Below are 18,392 nucleotides of genomic sequence, written 5' to 3'. Positions count from 1 at the left end.
CTCTTTCAAACACTTTCCTTGATTTCCAACCAGTGGAACTCTCCTGTCATAGGTTTATTCCCCACTTTGAACTTTAGCGTTCACAAGATGGGGACCTGCATAGGCTCCTCTAAACTAAAATCCTAGTTTAGATCTGGTATGCTGCCACCAGCCAAGTTTTTAGTGTCTGGCACACTCCCTGTTCCCCCAAACTTTCCCTGGGGAACACAGATCCAAACTCCTTGAATCTCAACACAAAGGGAAATAACCTATTTCCCTCCCCTCCTTCCCCCCTCCCCTCTCCTAGTCCTTAGGAGAGATCGTTTGATTCAATGAGTTTGAATCAAACGAAGAGGGATTCACTTTCCCCCCTCCCCTTCCCCTGAAAATCCAAACAAGGGAAGAAATCAATCAAGTTCTAAAAAGAAAAGATTTTATTAAAGAAAGGAAAAAAACGTACACTCTCTCTATTACCAGGATGAAAAAATACAGGGTCTAACTTATAAGTCTGGAGAGGCTTCCCCCCTCCATCCTTTCTTAGAATAATCAAAGTAACAGCAAACAGAAATAAAGATATTTCTTCAGCAAATACACAATTGCAAACGTAGAAATCAATTATAAGACTAAACCACCTTCTAATACTCACTATACTGAATAGAAGAAAATACTTCAGGAAACCTTGGAGAACTTGAAGAATATGTCTGGCCTCTCTTAAATCCAAAGAGAGAACGGCAAATCAAACAAAGGACACAGACAAAAACTTCCCTCCACAGAGATTTGAAATTATCTTGTTCCTTGATTGGTCCTTTGGTCAGGTGTTCATCAGGTTACTGCTTGTTAACCCTTTACAGGTAAAAGAGACCTTAACCCTTAACTAACTGTTTTATGACACCTCCCCTCCTCTCAAACTTAAGCATGAATGTAGTTCTTCTGAAATGAGGGACTGGTGGTACTAGTGAGAGCCTAGGTACCTCCTCTCCATTCCATCCCAGGCCTCTTGTGCCAATGGAATAGGAGCTCTGGAATGCTGGCATTGCCATCAAGACCTGTATGAGACCCAAACTCATCTTCCATATGTGACCCAATGAAGATCTGAAGTCAGAACTCCCCGGTGAAACACTTACCACCGAGCCCTTTCTGTGTCTATTGCAGATGCTGAGAAACCTCAAAAAAAATCATAGTAAGAAGTAAATGAAAAATATTAGTTAATGTGGACTTCTATTACTTTAACTGTAAATAACATCATTAAAAACTTTGAAAACAAACATTTCTGTCAACACTAAATAAAAAACAAATGACTTGAGCAGAGTATTAAGGACTAAAAGCTACCCAGACTCACTAGTTTAAATAATGAATGGAAGTTTTACATGAATTAAAAACATTTAATTTCTGAAACCTTTGGGTCCTCGAAACTTCCTTCCACGGAGATGCCACAAGCCAGCAGAAGGGTCTTATAGTGCTGGATGAGGTTGTACATGACAAGTGAGTGCGCGCTCTCGGATTCCTTCTGCAAGCAGGACTGTACTTGACGTAATCTCTCAGTCACAGACAGGTTCTGATCCAAAGGAGGTGGTGCCAAGCTGGCACTGATTTCTGAGATAAGGGACACAAATTAATTTATTCAGTACATGGAAAGAAAGGGGTGAGGGAATGTGGGATGCTTTGAAGCTACCAGCCCTAAACAGAAAATACTGAGTGTATAATTGTAGCTTGAACAAATAATAAATCAATATTGTTTTGATGCAGTAGGGATCCAAAGAACTAATGGAGTACTAGTTTATTTATAAAGAATAGCTCAGATGTAGTATCTGGTTATCACCAAGATCCTCTTTTTACCCATGTATCACAGGTGGGTTGACTGAGGTACAAGGAAATATAGTGACTTGCTTGGTCACATTCAAGCAGATCAGCCAGCAACTCAATGCTTTCTTGACCTTTTCTTTAACCAACAGATTTCACTGCCTCCTTTAGAAACGGAGGAACAGAAAATATATGAAACAGTGGCAAACATGTCACTCTCAGCCCTGGGTGTTAATGATTAATATCATAGGGACTCTCATAGGGGACATACTCTTGGAAGCCATCTCCCAAAAGGGATGCCATCTCCTCACAGTTCTTCCCTGAAACGTGTGGTGTTTTGCAGTTTGGTCTATCTGGCAATCCTCACTTACCAGTCTGGTCGTCTTGTTTCTGCTGCAATGAGACATAGTAGGCATCCTTTCCACCCCAACATATAGACAATCCAACTACCAAGATGTCTTCACAGCCTTTGATAGGAAACCCATCATCTTTAACCTGGATCCGCTGGGGAGATCTTACTAAACAAACATTTTTTTAAAGTTATCATTCTAAAACAGCATCCATAAATATAACAGTTTGTTCAACTGAAAAATCTAATAATGAAACAACCCAACACAACCTGGAATTCTTAAAACTGCACAAATGCTTTAATTATCTTATATGTATCAGACTCTCTCTTCCTCTCCTGTACCTCCAGTTCTTTTTAAACTAGTGACTTTAGAATAGTAAGGTGCCCAACACAAAACAACCACTTAGGATTCCTTAAAGAGATTTGGCTTTCTGCCTCATAACATACCCAAGAGTTGGAGTATAATGGTATTCTCACCCTGCATTGGGGCACATCTCATTTTTAGTCAAAATTATTTATTAAATTCTTGCGGCTGAGACAATAAATTTTTTGGTTTGGTTCCTATGTTCAGGCAAATCGTCCAGTGTTTAAGTCCCTGGTTTTTTGTTTTTATGTGGGGTATGTGTTTAAGATAGGAATAAGGAGTATAATTAAAAATACAATAGTCCATATGGGGATTTTTGCAATCAGGCAGAGAGAGCTTCAGAGACAAGCTGCTGATGATGTTTCCATCTCCTCCCCTGAGACAGATGAAGGGAAGCTGCTGCTTGCTCACACTTCTTAAAAGATGGGGGGGAGAGGTTTGGAAAAAGGCAAAAGAAGTAATCCTTCTGTCTCTAAGAAAACTCTAATTGAATCAGCCTCCCAGTTGCTCCTGAATGGCTGCCTTCTTTCCACTGCATCGGACCCTTAAGAGAGTTGCAGAATATGAATACTACACATGAAAAAGTGCAGGAGTACAGCAATGATCTGAGGGGTTGGGGACTGGATTGAATTTCATAGCTAAACAACTAAATCTACCCAAATTAACTTTTTGTAAATTGGAAAGTATTTAACCTCAGATCAGCCCACAATATCTGTAAGGAATACTGCCTGGCTAGCAGAGGACATCAATAAGTTGCTTATGTTTGTTTCTGAATTCAGTGCCAAGATGAAAGCCATTTATGTATCTTCTCCTGTATCACCAGGAGACTACAACACCATTCCATTTTAAAATGAGGGATGTGATATGTTTTCAGTTCATATTTGCTCTGTGCACTAATTAGTCTGAGTGAGAGTGTTCATGTGAACAGGAGTCTGCAAATAAATACAGGAAGCAAGTACTTAATGTCCACTGTAGGGTGGTAATGCTGGTAGCCTTTTAAATAAGGCTGGGACCATCCCACACTCCAGTCACCTTCATCTTCCCAGATCCACTCTTTAAATGATTCACCTAGTGCTATTCATCCTTCTCTCCTGAAACCCAACTCCTTCCTTCTATAGTGGATCTCAGTACTCAATTTATCCTCTCATTTAGATAAACCCAAAGGAATAAATTTATAGTCAGTCATTCTCATTAACTCCTCAGGCTAAACACAGTATGGTTCACCATTTAACATGGTAGAAATGTGAAAGAGGAACTGACCTTTTTTGAATCTGCCACCTATAGTTGACTTGGGGGACAAGAGACATTTTGTTCTTTCACAAGCCACCGAGATGGCAAATCTGCTATTGTTCTTCCATTCTCTGATGAAGGTCTGGAAGAGAGCTTTGTCACTTGCCACATCAATAATAGTGAAGCTTTCAGCACTGCATGAAATAAGTGGCAAAACATGTGGAGATAATTGCAATGAAAAGCCTGGGTCTATAATAGAATCGTCTTTTACAGGGTTAGACTCAAGCAAAACCTCGTCTCCCTCACCAGGCTTAAATAGCAGTGTTTCTATATGGTGGTCTGAACTAGGTTTGCCATTCTGCAGCGGCGGAAAAGGTGGGACTTCATCTATGTGGCTGACATTCTTGTTTTTTCCAAACGTTAGAGATGTGCCAAAACTTTTTGGAACAGGTTCCTTAGGAGGCGTTGGAGGAATAAGTCCTTTGCTGATATCCGGCTGGGAGTCAGATATTCTGTTGCTTCCCTTGAGCAGCAGAGGGTTATAAGCTGGTTTCTGAACATCCAGGGCTCCCTTATTGCTCTCTCTAACTTTGAAATAGTTCTTTAAACCCTGGCAAGTGGATAATGACTCTCTCTGACAATAGCTGAATTCAGAAATTGCATCTGGTTCTTGTTTACTATTTGAGATTACCAACTTTCCTTTTGAGGAGGAGAGTCTTGGACTTAAAACAGGTTTATTATCTGAAGGACTAGGCCATCTGTCTAAAATATCTTGCAACCCTGGGCTTAAGTCAAATGAATGATCAGACCATACCACTGGATTGGTATTCCTTTCCACAGCTTGTTGGGCATTCTGGGGCCTTTCACCTTGATCCAGTCTTGTGTCCTCTGCCCTGGGATCCTCCGAGTCATGCCTTGGTTTTCTTAACCCTCGCTCAACAAGAGCTGCAGACGGACTGTCTCTTTGACAAGGAGGCAAGTCAACATTACCTAAAGCTTCTGCTATCTGCAAAGAATCTATATCAGAGAATATAACAGACGCATCATTAAACTGTGCTAGATGCTGATGCTCATTCCAGTTTACACTGACAGGTAATATATCCTGAATGGGCTCCAGGTTCTGCTGATGCAAAATGTCAGCAAGAGAGCTGGAAGTGGCTTTAGGGGGAGGAGTCACAACCTTCTGTTCCCCAGATTCTGCCCCTTCAGCCTCACTTGTGTGCATATCTGGAGGGCCATTGACATAACTGAAGCTATCATCAAACAGTAAACTGTCACTCATATTCAGACTAGTTTCAGGATGGGGGTGGCACTCAACTTGTACAAGCACAGTGTGAGAGCACTGGCCATTGGCAGGAGAGACTGCCTTCTGAAGACCTTTAGAAGCACTTTCCTTCACTGAATTTTGGGTCTGATAACCTTGTAAGAAGCTACATAGTTGTGAGTCAGTGAAAGAAAAATCATTTCCTTTAATGCAAATTGCAGATTCTGTGCATTTCATTGCAGGCTGTAAATTAGGGCTTCTAGAGCCCAAAGCATTAGTGCAATGTAAATCTGTGGTATTTCTTGTCCCAAGATTTGAACAGACCACTTTTCTAAGTGCTGCAGCTAGCTTTTCATTTGCAACATCTTCATTTTGTAAAGTGCTGGCACAGTGTAGTTTCATGGAGATTTTCTGCACAGGTATCTCTGCCCGCTCTGCATCTTTTTCTGCCTGCTGTCTTGCAATTTCAGCTGCCACCTGCTGTTGTAATATCCTATCAGTCTGTGTATCCAACTGGAAGCTGTCTTCAAATTCTTTGGAAACTGAATACAGATCAGGAGAATAACCATTTTTAATATCTTTTGCAACACAAATAGCTCTGGATTTTACTGTGGAGTCTTTCAGAAAATCCTCAGGTTGATTATCTGCTTTACCCACGCCTCCAGTTTGTAACAATATTCCATTGGGCTTTTCAGTAAATGTTTTGCCATCATTTTGAATTTGAAAATGAAAGGATTTATTTTCATCAGGGTAAAAATAAACAGCTTTCTGTTTGCTAGCACTAGTGCTCACATGCATGTTTGCAGAACTGCTGGTTCCATCATTACAAAGATCTGTGCCTAGAACCATTTGTTGTTTGGCAAGTATCTTTTCAGCACAGTTTTTAACTGGTTGGATTTTGCTCTGTTTAACACCCATGTATTCATTTTTCGCTGACCTGCTAGAAATTCCCAGGTCTTGCATAGTATCATCTGTCTCCATATTCATGGGTGGACCATCCCTCACTACAGTATCCGTAGCTTCCAGACAATTCACTGTTTCTTTAGAATTGGATTTATTAGTAGTGGAAGGCTCTGTAAGTAATTCCTCCATTATCTCTTTGCTCTCTGGTTGCATTTTGTCCACCTGTAAAGATTCTGAGCCTTTGACAGTGAAGAGCTTGTGAGCAGATGATTTGTTTTCTCCAAATTCCTTGTTCTTTTGATCTGAAAAAGATTTAGCTTTAGACTTGCTATGACTGGATACAGAGGGCCCATTTATCTCTGTTGTGTGCATCCTTGATTCATCAAGCAGCAACTGATGTTGTTTTGAAACAGTGCTTTTGCCCTCAATTTGACTGAAACTAGTGTCCATAGTCCTCCTGTACCCAGATGCCTTAGAAGTTTTCTGTGAAGTGAAGTTCAAAGTTGGTCTTTTTCCCTTTTCAGTAGGGAATTCTTGAGTTGTTGCCCCAGACCCTGCCTCACTTTTGGTCAGAAAAGTAACTTCCCTGTTTTCTTTACCTTTGCCCAAATTTCGCCGCTTTCTAGCACTGTACATGACAACATCACCATTTACCTCCTTTGTTTGGGTGTGATCTTCCTGCAATTCATTTTGAGGTCTGGGGTTTGACATATTAGCATTTAACAGCCTTTTATTTCCCTTTTTAATATTTGAAGAATTCCCAGCTTGAAAATTGGTGCCTTGATCAGGTAGAATTCTGCACCCTTCATTGCTGAATACTTTTAAAATCCCTAGTGAACATTCCCCATTCAGTTTACATTTTCTGTCCTCCAACTCTGATTCACTGCTGGTCATGGAAGATGTATCAGACTCAAGAAAAGAATCTGGGCTCCATTGCACTCCCATCGTAGCCAAGTCCTGTTGTAGGAGTATTCTAGCTTCCTCCACAATAAGGGATGCTGCTTCACTTTCGGTTAAGCCCTTCATTCCCACCATCCAGATACAGTGGGTATTCCGACGCTCCTCAGCTGCCTCTTCATCTTCATCCACTGCCCTACGAATGCTAATGGAAGGAAAACAACTTGAAGTTAGACAGAAAGTTGTTTAGAAACACTCATACTGACAATAACAAACAGTCAAAGCAAGCACCATACTACTGTGCTCTTATCTTTAATTAGGATAGTAGTTTCAATGAACCATTATGGCAAAACATGTTTCTGGACCACACAGGCTGCACCTTCTAGGAAATGAGCATTTGGTTGTGGGTTTTTTTGGGGTTTTTTGTAAGTGAATGTAGTGCTAGAAGAAGGTATAAGAGTGACCATGCTAAGGCTGCAATGCAGTGCCCCCATGCAGATTTGCCCTCACTCCTCCTCGGTGTGACAGAAACCTGGAGCAACCTATGTAACAGCAGGTAATTCTGGACTTAGCTGCTGTTCTACTATGTCAGCTCACAATTAGCACACTCCTGAAAGCCCACCATGTGGAGAATGCCCATTAATTTAAATGAGTGCTATGCACAAAGGATCCCAAGGTGAACAATTAGGATTTTCTCATAGGGACAGCTGTTTACTAGGAAGTGGATCAAGGCCACCAATATAATTTTCCTTTGATGTAGTCCATACAAAGTGTAGAGAAACTGCGGATAAAGAACAGTTACTCACCTTCTTGTAACTGTTGTTCTTCAAGATGTGTTGCTCATATCCATTCCAATTAGGTGTGTGCATGCCACGTTCGCAGTCATCAGAAAGTTTTTCCCCTAGCAGCGCCCGTTGGGTCGACTGTGAAGCCCCCTGGCACCTTCATGGCGCTCAATATATGACCCTGCCAACCTAGCACCTCCTCAGTTCCTTCTTGCCAGTTACTCCAACAGAGGGGAAGGCAGGTGGATTTGGAATGGATATGAGCAACACATCTCGAAGAACTATAGTTACGAAAAGGTGAGAAACTGTTTTTTCTTCAAGTGATTGCTCATATCAGTTCAATTAGGTGGCTCCCAAGCCTCACCTAGGTGGTGGGGTCAGAGTTCAGGAAACGCTGATTGTAGCACCGCTCTGCCGAAAGCTGCATCATCTCTGGCATTCCGGACGATGGCGTAATGAACATACGTATGGAGGACCAAGTTGCTGCCCTGCAGATTTCTTGTACTGGGACCTGGGCCAGGAACGGAGCAGATGAGGCCTGTGGAATGTGCTGTAAGAGCCAGGGCTGATATTTTGGCCAGCTCATAGTAGGTGTGGATACATGACATGATCCAGGAAGATATTCTTTGAGATGAGACCGGGAGTCCTTTCATCTGGTCTGCCACAGCTATGAACAACTGTTCAACTTTCTGAACAGCTCAATGTAAAAGGCTAGTGGTTTCCAAACATTCAGGGAGTGCAGCCTCTGCTCATGGCTACTGGCATAAGGCTTAGGATAAAAACCAGGCAGGAAAATGTCCTGACTAGTGTGGAAGCGTGACACAACCTTAGGAAGAAAGGCCAGGTGAGGTTTGAGCTGAACCTTATCCCTGTGGAAAACCGTATGAGGTGGGTCTGCGGTAACGTCCTTTAACTCAGACACCCTGCTTGCTGAAGTAATGGCAATGAGAAAGGCTACCTTCCATGACAGACAGAGAAGGGAGCAAGTTGCCAGAGGTTCAAATGGGGGCCCCATTAGCCTGGAGAGGACCAGGTGAAGGTCCCACACAGGGACAGGCTGTCTGCTCTGAGAATGTAGCCGTTCCAGACCTTGAAGAACCGACCAACCATAGGGTTGGCGAAGACGGAGAGTCCAGACGTTCCCGGGTGGAAGGCCGAGATAGCAATGAGGTGTACCTTTATGGAGGATGCTGACAGGCCTTGCTGTTTCAGACGCAGAAGGTACTCTAAGATGAGAGGTACAGGTGCCTGGAGAGGGGGTGTACGACACTGGTCACACCAACAAGTAAATCTTTTTCACTTTGCCAAATATGTGGCTCTAGTGGAGGGCTTCCTGCTGCCAAGTAGAACTTCCCTTGCCTGTTCTGAGCACAGAAGCGCCAAAGCCCTGAGGTGGAGGGACTGCAGGTTGGGGTGATGAAGATGACAGTGGTCCTGGGTGATCATATCGGAAATGAGAGGCAACGTGATTGGAGCGTCCACTAACAGTTCCAGGTGTGGGGTGTACCAATGTTGTCGAGGCCACGTTGGTGCCACCAGAATTATCTCTGCCCTGTCCCTGAGGACCTTGAGTAGGACCTTGTGCATGAGAGGGAACGGGAAAGGCGTAGAGTAGGCGGCCTCGCCACCATAGCAGGAATGTGTGATTGAGCCTGGGCGCTGTTTCTGGAAGGAGCATAACATCAGGCACTTTCTGTTGCTCCAGATGGCAAACAGATTGACCTGGGGAAACCCCCACCTTTGGAAGATGAAATGTATGACATCCAGCTGGATGGACCACTTGTGATTGCGGAAGGACCTGCTGAGGTGGTCTGCCAGTGCGTTCTGAACTCCTGGTAGATAGGATGCTTCCAGGTGAATGGAGTGGGCTATGCAGAACTCCCACAGCTGGAGGACTTCCCGACATAGGAGAGAGGACTGGGCTCCACCCTGCTTGTTGATGTAAAACATGGCAGTGGTGTTGTCCGTCAGAACTGCTACGCACTGACTTTGTAGTCAGGCCTGAAACGTCTGACATGCTAGTCACACTGCCCTCAGCTCCTTGATGTTGATGTGGAGGGAGAGCTCATCCTGCGACCAAAGGTCCTGCATTTGAAGGTGTCCCAAATGCGCTCCCCATCCCAGAGGTGACATGCCCATTACTAGGGACAAGAAAGGGTCGAGCCACCATTGAAGGGACTCAAGCACCTGCTCCGGCATCATGACCACTGAATTCAGGCTGTCGCGTCCCGGGTGATAGGCTGAAGTGAGCAACGCCTGTAGAGGCCTGAGCCTCTGTCTCGAATGCCAAGTCACGTAAGTGCAGGCTGCCATGTGGCCGAGGTGACTCAGGTATCCCCTTGCTGTGGTGGTCAGGTATTGTCAGAGACCTTGAATGATGTCCGCCATGGCTTGGAATCGGGACTTTGGCAAAAGTGCTCTTGTCTGAACCGAGTCCAACACCGCCCTGATGAATTCTATTCTTTGGGTCAGTGCCAAGGTTGACTTGTTCAAGTTGAGGAGGAGACCCAGTCTCTCGAATGTGGATCTGACCAATCAGGCTTGAGACTCCATCTGCCCACTGGTGCGGCCCCTGAGAAGCCAGTTGTCGAGGTACGAGTATACCTGCATCTGCCATGACCGACATGTACTTGGTGAACACGTGGGGTGATGTTGAAAGGCCACATGGAAGGACCATAAATTGATAATGTTTGTGGCCAACCACGAACCATAAGAATCGCTCTGTGCAGGCCAAATAGCTATATGAAAGTACGCATCTTTCATCTCGAGGACAGCATACCAGTTTCCTGGATCCAGAGAGGGAATAACTGTGCCCAGGGAGACCATGCAGAACTTCAACTTTACCATGAACTTGTTGAGTCCTCACAGATCTAGAATGGGTCTGAGATCTGCCTTGGATTTGGGGATTAGGAATTATCGGGAATAGAATCCCTTGTCCCAGAGCTCCTGAGGAACCTCCTCCATTGCCCCAAGGCAAGGAGCGCCCGCACCTCCTGGATAAGGAGTTGCTCATGGGAAGGGTCCCTGAAGAGGGACAGGGAAGGGGGGTGGGAGGGAGTGTAGGAGCAGAATTGAAGAGAATATCCCACTTCTACCATATGGAGAACCCAGCAGTCTGAAGTTATTTCGGACCAAGCACAGTAGAAGTGGGGCAGACAATTCAAGAAAGGCAGGGAAGGATCCGGAATTGAGGCTGGCATGCCATCCTTGGGTGCACCTTCAAAAGGCCTGCTTGGAACCCGACGATGGCTTGAGACCATTGCTTCTTGTTCTGTCATCTGCCACCACTGAACAGCCAAGCTCCATCCTCTTTGGAACCCCACTTCAGGTACTTGAAGGCTGCTATCAAATCCCCCTCACTCTTCTCTTCTGCAGACTAAATAACCCCAGTTCCCTCAGACTCTCCTCATCAGTCATGTGCCCTAGCCCCCTAATCATTTTCGTTGCCTTCCACTGGACTCTCTCCAATTTGTCCATATCCCTTCTGTAGTGGGGGGACCAAAACTGGACGCAGTAATCTAGGTGTGGCCTCACCAATGCCGAATAGAGGGGAATAATCACTTCCCTTGATCTGCTCCTACTAATACAGCCCAATATGCCATTGGCCTTCTTGGCAACAAAGGCACACTGCTGACTCATATCCATCTTCTCATCCACTGTAATCCCCAGGTCCTTTTCTGCAGAACTGCTACTTAGACAGTCGGTCCCCAGCCTGTAGCGATGCATGGGATTCTTCCTTCCTAAGTGCAGGACTCTGCACTTGTCCTTGTTGAATCTCATCAGATTTCCTTTGGCCCAATCCTCCAATTTATCTAAGTCACTCTGGACCCTATCTCTATCCTCTAGCGATCTACCTCTCCCCACAGTTTAGTGTTATCTGCGAACTTGTTGAGGGTGCAATTAATCCCATCATCCAGATGATTAATAAAGATGGTGAACAAAACCGGCCCCAGGACCGACCCTTGGGGCACTCCGCTTGATACCAGCTGCCAACTAGACATCGAGCCGTTGATCACTATCCATTGAGCCCGACAATCTAGCCAGCTTTATACTACTATAACTTGCTGGCAAGAATACTGTGGGAGACCATATCGAAAGTTTTGCTAAAGTCAAGATATATCACATCCACCGCTTTCCCCATAACTGGCTCTGTGGATATCTCCTCATAGAAGGCAATCAGGTTGGTCAGGCATAATTTGTCCTTGGTGAATCCATGTTGACTGTTCCTGATCACCTTTCCTCTCCTCCAAGTCTTAGCATTGGCCTGTATGGTTTTGATGAGGCCAGGATGTCGACCATCGTGTCCTCTGACTCCACCACCTACTTGGCCTGCCAGCCCGTATTTCACGCCACCCTGCGAAGGAGGTCTTGGTGGGCACGGCTGTCTATGCGGGCAGTCCAGAGACAGAGGTGCCTGCAACCGCCTCGTCTAGGGAGGATGACAAGGAGGCTAATGGGGGAACAGGGTCCTCCTGAACTTTTTGGTCTCCAGGGGCCTCCTGTCCCGTCTCTCTATTAGGGCCAACCACACCTGGAACAGGCTCAGGAACTGGGGTTAGTTCCACGGGAAGTGGTGCGACCAGTACCGCCTCAGCACCCCATGGGTGGGGCGACTGGCTGATGCCTCTGGCACCTGTGGTTCAGAGGTCGCCAGCAGGAATCTTTGGATTGGGTGCCCTGGGCCTGGTGGTATGCCCACAGCATCCAAAATGGCCACTGCGCAGGCCATGGCCCTGCCCCCACTTCAGGCCTTCCACAGCCTGACGGCCTGCTGGCCCCACTCTGAGTATCTAAACCCTGTCTCTGAGTCCAAAGACGGGGACCGGGACTGTGATGGCCAGGGCAGTGCCGAGTGGTGCTGCGATCGGGGTCTGTGCGGGGACACGGACTGGTGCTGGGAGGACCAGTGCCGGGAGCAGAATCAGTATGAGGATTGGTGTTGTGATTGCGAGGGCTGGCGTGACCTGGAGCGTTGTTGCAAGTGCAACCAGCGCCGGGACTCCAAGCAGCAGTGCTGAAAGACGGAGCATCACCAGTTTGCCTTGAGACGGTGCCACACATTGCAGTACCAAAGGCTTGACTTTAAGAACTTGGGACTGCGGTGCCAACATGGCGATGAGGTCCCTCACGGCCTCAAAGGTATCCGGGGTGGATGGCAATTCCACCTCCTCCTTGACCTGGCTCGGGGAGTCCAACAGCACCGGACTCGATGGTCCCCCCTTGTGAGGCTGAAATCAACAGTGCCAGCTCTAAAGTCTTTGGCCCTGGGTGCTCTTCTCTGGGACACACCCTATTGGCCAGCTCCAAAGGGGTGGGTCTCTGAGTCGGATATCTATTCCTCCCCTGCTTCCGGTGCCACTTCTGCATCAGGGAATGGGAATGCTGTGGGTCTCTCCCAGAGTCCTTCCGTGGTGCCGCTTCTACCACTGCCACTGGGGAGCTGCGCACCGATGAGCTCGGTGCCGGGTCTTGCCACGCCGATGTAAGTTGCAGTCTAACTGCTGCCTCCATAAGGAGCTGCTTGAGGCAAAAGTCTCCCTCCTTTTTTGTTCTGGGGCAAAACCCTTTACAAATCCTGCACTTGTCCGTTTGGCATGCTTCCCCCAGACACTAAGCAAGCATCGTGGGGGGGTCACCCATTGGCATGGGCTTATTGCAGGACTTGCAGGGTTTGAACCCTTGGGATTTAGGCATACCCCGAATCCCAAAGGGGAACGCGGTCAGGGTGAAGGGGAAAACCGCCCACTCCCAACAACTATCTGCCGTAACCAAAAACACTAAAACTAAACTTAACAAGGCTAGGAATAACTGTGAACTAAACGAGGAGAGCTTGCTAAGCAGGTCACTGCAGTTCCAACGACCATCCCTGGCAGTAAGAAGGAACTGAGGAGGCGCTAGGTCGGCAGGGTCATATATTGAGCGCCATGAAGGCACCACTCCAGGGGGCTCCACAGCCGACCCGACGGATGCTGCTATGGGAAAAACTTAGGGATGACTGTGCACCTGGTGCAGACATGCCTAACTGGAATTGATATGAGCAATCACTCAAAGAAGAAACCATGTTCACGCTTTAATGGAACACCTAATAACTATATCAGTTTTGAATGTGAGAACAGGTTCTCTGCGGGGATTTACTTTAGTTCACCTGTGTAGACATGCCATATGGGTAACTTTTTGAATGGACATAAACTTTTGCTTTATTACAATGTTAGCTTGGCCAATGATTTAGTTTAAAAAGCTACCTCAAACACAAACTTCACAAAACCCCCTCAAAAGCATGGTGGAATTACACCAGTAAAACAGTTAGCAGCCTCTACAAGTGACAACTTGCATTTAAATAAGAAATGTACAGACACCTCCATAATTAATATGGCTCTTACTGAGTATGCAAAATTGAATTTACGAGTTTCTAGTTGGAGTTCCTTTTGCTGACAAACCAGCTCCTTACAATAGTACTCTGTACTATTAGTTTTCTCTAACATAACACTAGTAGAGGATCTCAGACTATGTTACAACATGGATTACCTAATTAGAACACTCCTGATGAGTAGAGAAGAATCATCCCTGTTCAGCAGGGGGTGAAACAGACACTGAGCGTAAGTCTACACTGCAATAAAACACCCGTGACTGGCCTGGCTCAGTCGACTAAGGCTTGCATGACTTGAGCTGTGGGGCTATAAAACTGCGCTGTAGACATTTGGGCTTTGACTGGAGCCTGGGCTCTGGAACCCCAAAAGTGGGGAGCATCCCAGAGCCCAGACTTGGCCGATGCCCGGAAATCTACACTGCAATTTTATAGCTCCACAACCCAAGCCAGCTGATACAGGCCAGCCCCAGATATTTTATTGCAGTATAGACATACCCTGAGAGATAAAGTGACTTTCCCAAGGCTATACAGTGGGTCAACAGAAAACTAAAGAACAGAACCCAGTATTCCCAAACTTATCCTGTAACCACCACATGCTCTAATTCATTAGAAGTTCTTGGAACTCATATAGTCAAGACTGAATAACTGTTAACTCCATGTATAGTGGAAAGGAATGCACTCAAAAAGGTGTCCAGGTTGACAACTTGTTGATATCTCACCTTTTGAATGGTACAGCATTCTTCAGGGCAGTTTCCACTTCAGCAGTATTTCCTTTAGCAAGATCAGCTACTGTGATGAAGCCAGCATTATAAAGAGCTCTGGCATGCTGCGCATTCAGCAGAGATACCCGAACCAGGTCACACAGCTCCCTCTGGACTCCAAAGGTGAGGCGACTCTGGAACTGGGAGAGCAACTGTTCCATGTTGTGCCATCCCAGACGGTTAGAGAAAACTGTTACCATCCCTGGAATATGAAAATTACATTCTGTTAGGCTTAATTTAACTTCAGTTCTAAAAAGTTAGATCCATTTTCCTCTGTAATATCAGTTTGAACATGCAAAAATAATATAATTTAAACTAAAAATTCTCTCTTTACAAGTCAGGCAGCATTCTTGATTCCCCAGTGTAATAATAATCTTATGTTGCTAAATGTCTTGACCTACGCGGCAGTCAGAAAAATGCTGGATAACCAGGGAACAAGCTATAGCCTCTGTATGAAATATTCGATCAGGAAATTGCCAATACAGAAGTTCTACTCTTTAAGATGACAACATTGTTCCCTCTCTACTCTATTATCTTAACATTAAATTGCAATTAAACAGAGACTGACAGATGTGAGACCTTGGAAGCACAGAAACTTCAAAAGATATGCGCCAAACATTACAGACACTGAGATTATTCATAAACTTGTGCATGTGTGTATGTATGTATATATGTATGTATATATATATATATATATATATATATATATATATATATATATGTATGTATATATATATATATATATATATATATATATATATATATATATATATATATATATCTTTGTGAGCTAGTGATGGTATTTTAACTCCACAGAGCAGGGTGGGAGTTCCCAAGACAGGCAAACAACTCCAGAGAAGAACTGCACATACTAGTTCAGACTGGGTTCCAGAGGCCTAGCAGACAAAACAGACTTTTCATATAAAAGGGGAAGACTGAACTGAGTCAGTGATCCTCTCTGATCCTCCAACTGACATAAAACTATCACTAAGAAGGCAAAACCTTGTTGGAAGGATTTGAAGGACTTTGGCAACCTATCAGGGTCTCCATGATGCAGATTGATGACACCTGGCAAGCTTCACATGTTGCATAGACGGTTTATTGGCTTATGCTGTGTTTCCTCTGTAATGTTTTGTCCTGAAATAAACTATCTATGCTCCGTGAAAGCTGGCTGGTCACTGGTAACCCTGCCATTTATCCCTTAAGGGTGAGTGAACTACAGGTGCTGAACTAAGGTCAGACCCACTAGGACAGTGGTCTCCAAACTTTTTACACCGAAGATCACTTTTTGAATTTAAAGGCAACCCAGGATCTACCGTGCCCCTTCCCTGAGGCCCCTCCCCTTTCCAAAGCCCTCCCCCACTTTCACCGGGCTGGGGTTGGAGTTCAGAAGGGGGTGCGGGCTCTGGGCTGGGGCAGAGGGGTTCACAGTGTGGGAGGGGGCTCTGGACTGATCCTGGGGCAGGGGGTTGGAGCGAAGAGGGGGTGAGAGATGCAAGCTCTGGGAGGGAGTTTTGGTGCAGGACAGGGCTCTGGGCTGGGGCACAGTGTTGTGGTGTATGTGACGAAGTGGGGGGGTTTCTGTGTTTTCCAGTGGGTTGCATGCAGAGGGAGTGGGACTCAGTGTTCCAGGTGTTACTAGTTTAGTGAGGGGAGAGGGAGTTTGTTGTTACAGAGGACTGGAGAGGGAACTCAGGACCCCGGCCAATGGCCTGGAGGATGGAGACCACAGCAACTGGTGCCCTGGTGACGCAGCTCAGGAGTCACAGACGGTTCTGGCCAGTGGGAGGATAATGGGCTGCAAAGAGAGGAACTAGCCGGTTCCAGCCAGAGGGAGCCAGAGGAGGACTGAGAGGAGAGGAGACCAAGGCCTTCCTGTTTACGACCCTGTTTACCTGGAGAGAAGACAGTGAACAGAGGCAGGGCTTGGGGCCAGGGATATTGGAGGCCCAACTGGGAAGCAGGGGGGCTCTGGGCTGGAGATGGGGAGCAGGCAGAGCCCACGTGGATGCAGGGGGACTGGGATATGCTGTGCTGAGGGAGGCCAGGCTTGAGGCCCTGAGAGTTTCCTGTGCGGTGTTCAACTCTCAATAAACCCTCCTGTGTTATGCTAGCTGAGAGTCACTCCGGTCTAGAGAACAGGGTTGCACCAACCCTTTCGGGAGTGAGGAGGCCCGGAGGGTCCAGAGCGCGTGGACTCCCTGAGGGGGCCCACGGTGAGAAAACGGGTGTGCTAAGGCTCAGAGGTGCGGCTCCAGGAGGTGGAGGGGCCTGACCCCAAGAGAGAGTGGACCCCCAAGAAGGGCTGTCTCACTGAAAGGGACACCCCCCACAGGGCCATGAGTGGGCACAATCTGTGAGTCCATGACAGTGTAGGAGGGTTGCGGACTCTGGGAGGGAGTTTGGGTACAGAAGGGGGCTCTGAGCTGGGGCAGAGTGTTGGGGTGCAGGAGGGGGTACAGGGTGCTGGCTCTGGGAGAGGGGTCAGGGCTGGGGCAGTGGGTTCAGGTGCAGGAGGAGGTACGGGGTACTGACTCCGGCAGGAGGCTCAGGGCTGGAGGTTGGGGTGCCGGAGGAGGTATGGGGTGCTGACTCCGGGAGGGGGCTGGAGGTTGGGGAGTGGCCTACCGCCAGGCAGCACTTACCTCCAGTGGCTCCTGGTCTGTGGCGCAGCGTGGCTGCATCTAAGGCAGGCTCCCTACCTACCCTGGCCCCACACCACTCCTGAAAGGGGCCAATGCACCCCTCCGGCCCCTCGGAGGCACAGGGGGCACATGGCTCCACATGCTGCCCCCCTCTGCAAGCACTGCCTCTGCAGCTCCCATTAGCCACAGCTCCCCGTTCCTGGCCAGTGGGAGCTGCGGGGGCGGTGCTTGCAGCCAGGAGCAGTGCGTGGAGGGAGATCCCTGACCCCCCCCAGGGCCGTGGGGCCACACTAGACACTTCTGGGAGCGGCATGGGGCCAGGGCAGACAGGGAGCCTGCCTTAGCGGCAGCCCTGCTGCACCACTGGAGGTCGCGATCGACTGAGAGATCCTCTAGGATCGACTAATCAATCGCAATCGACTGGTTCGTGACCACTGCACTAGGATAAACACAATGAATTACAGGAGGACTGCAAATTATATCCCGTGTCTGTAGAGAGGGGGAGGGACAGAAATGCAGTTTACTCCAAAACTGTGACAGGGACCATCCAAGCTTACATCCTAAGATAAAACTATTTCATTTGTGGTTCAAATTCTAGCAATCACAACTATTAAAACAACAATTCAAGCATCGAAACTCAGGAAGTGCCATAGTTAAGAATGTACATACATCCTTAATTCTGCCCCTGGTGCAAACATAAATACTACAGGGTTTATGTAATTAAACACATACTATTTTCTCAATATATTGTATATATATATTTTTCTACAATCCTACATACATGTGTAGGATTTGGCCATTTTTTTATTCTTGTACGTATACTCAGACTATAACACCTGATTTTTCATAGAATACCTTCTCAATAATGTATGCATTTTACTAATTTTGTTAGTCCTAACATACTATACATTCAGCAGAAAAATTTTCCTTTGGAGACACCTCTAAGCAAGTACTGTGGGAGCAGTCTTAAAAGTTATTTCTTTAAAGAAACACACTGATTTATATTGTATATTTCATGAGGGGTTTTTTTTTTAATATATATTTTAAC

At 46.4% G+C, this 18,392-nt stretch overlaps 1 protein-coding gene across 1 annotated transcript in view; it reads right to left on the bottom strand.

Annotated features, from left to right (window-relative positions):
- Window positions 1–18,392, bottom strand: part of POLQ (DNA polymerase theta) — a 143,399-nt gene that overhangs the window by 48,763 nt on the left and 76,244 nt on the right. The window contains exons 15-18 of the mRNA XM_045001059.1: window positions 14,658–14,901; window positions 3,753–6,991; window positions 2,151–2,297; window positions 1,376–1,572 (exon numbers count right to left, since the gene is read on the bottom strand). Of these exons, the coding sequence (XP_044856994.1) occupies window positions 1,376–1,572; window positions 2,151–2,297; window positions 3,753–6,991; window positions 14,658–14,901 (3,827 nt within the window). The remainder of the gene's footprint in view (window positions 1–1,375; window positions 1,573–2,150; window positions 2,298–3,752; window positions 6,992–14,657; window positions 14,902–18,392) is intronic.

The sequence above is a fragment of the Mauremys mutica genome, chromosome 1, assembly GCF_020497125.1.
Source record: "Mauremys mutica isolate MM-2020 ecotype Southern chromosome 1, ASM2049712v1, whole genome shotgun sequence".
Taxonomy (NCBI): Eukaryota; Metazoa; Chordata; order Testudines; family Geoemydidae; genus Mauremys; species Mauremys mutica.
The sequence above is the reverse complement of the archived record's forward strand: the minus strand, read 5'-3'. Positions and strand labels throughout refer to the sequence as shown.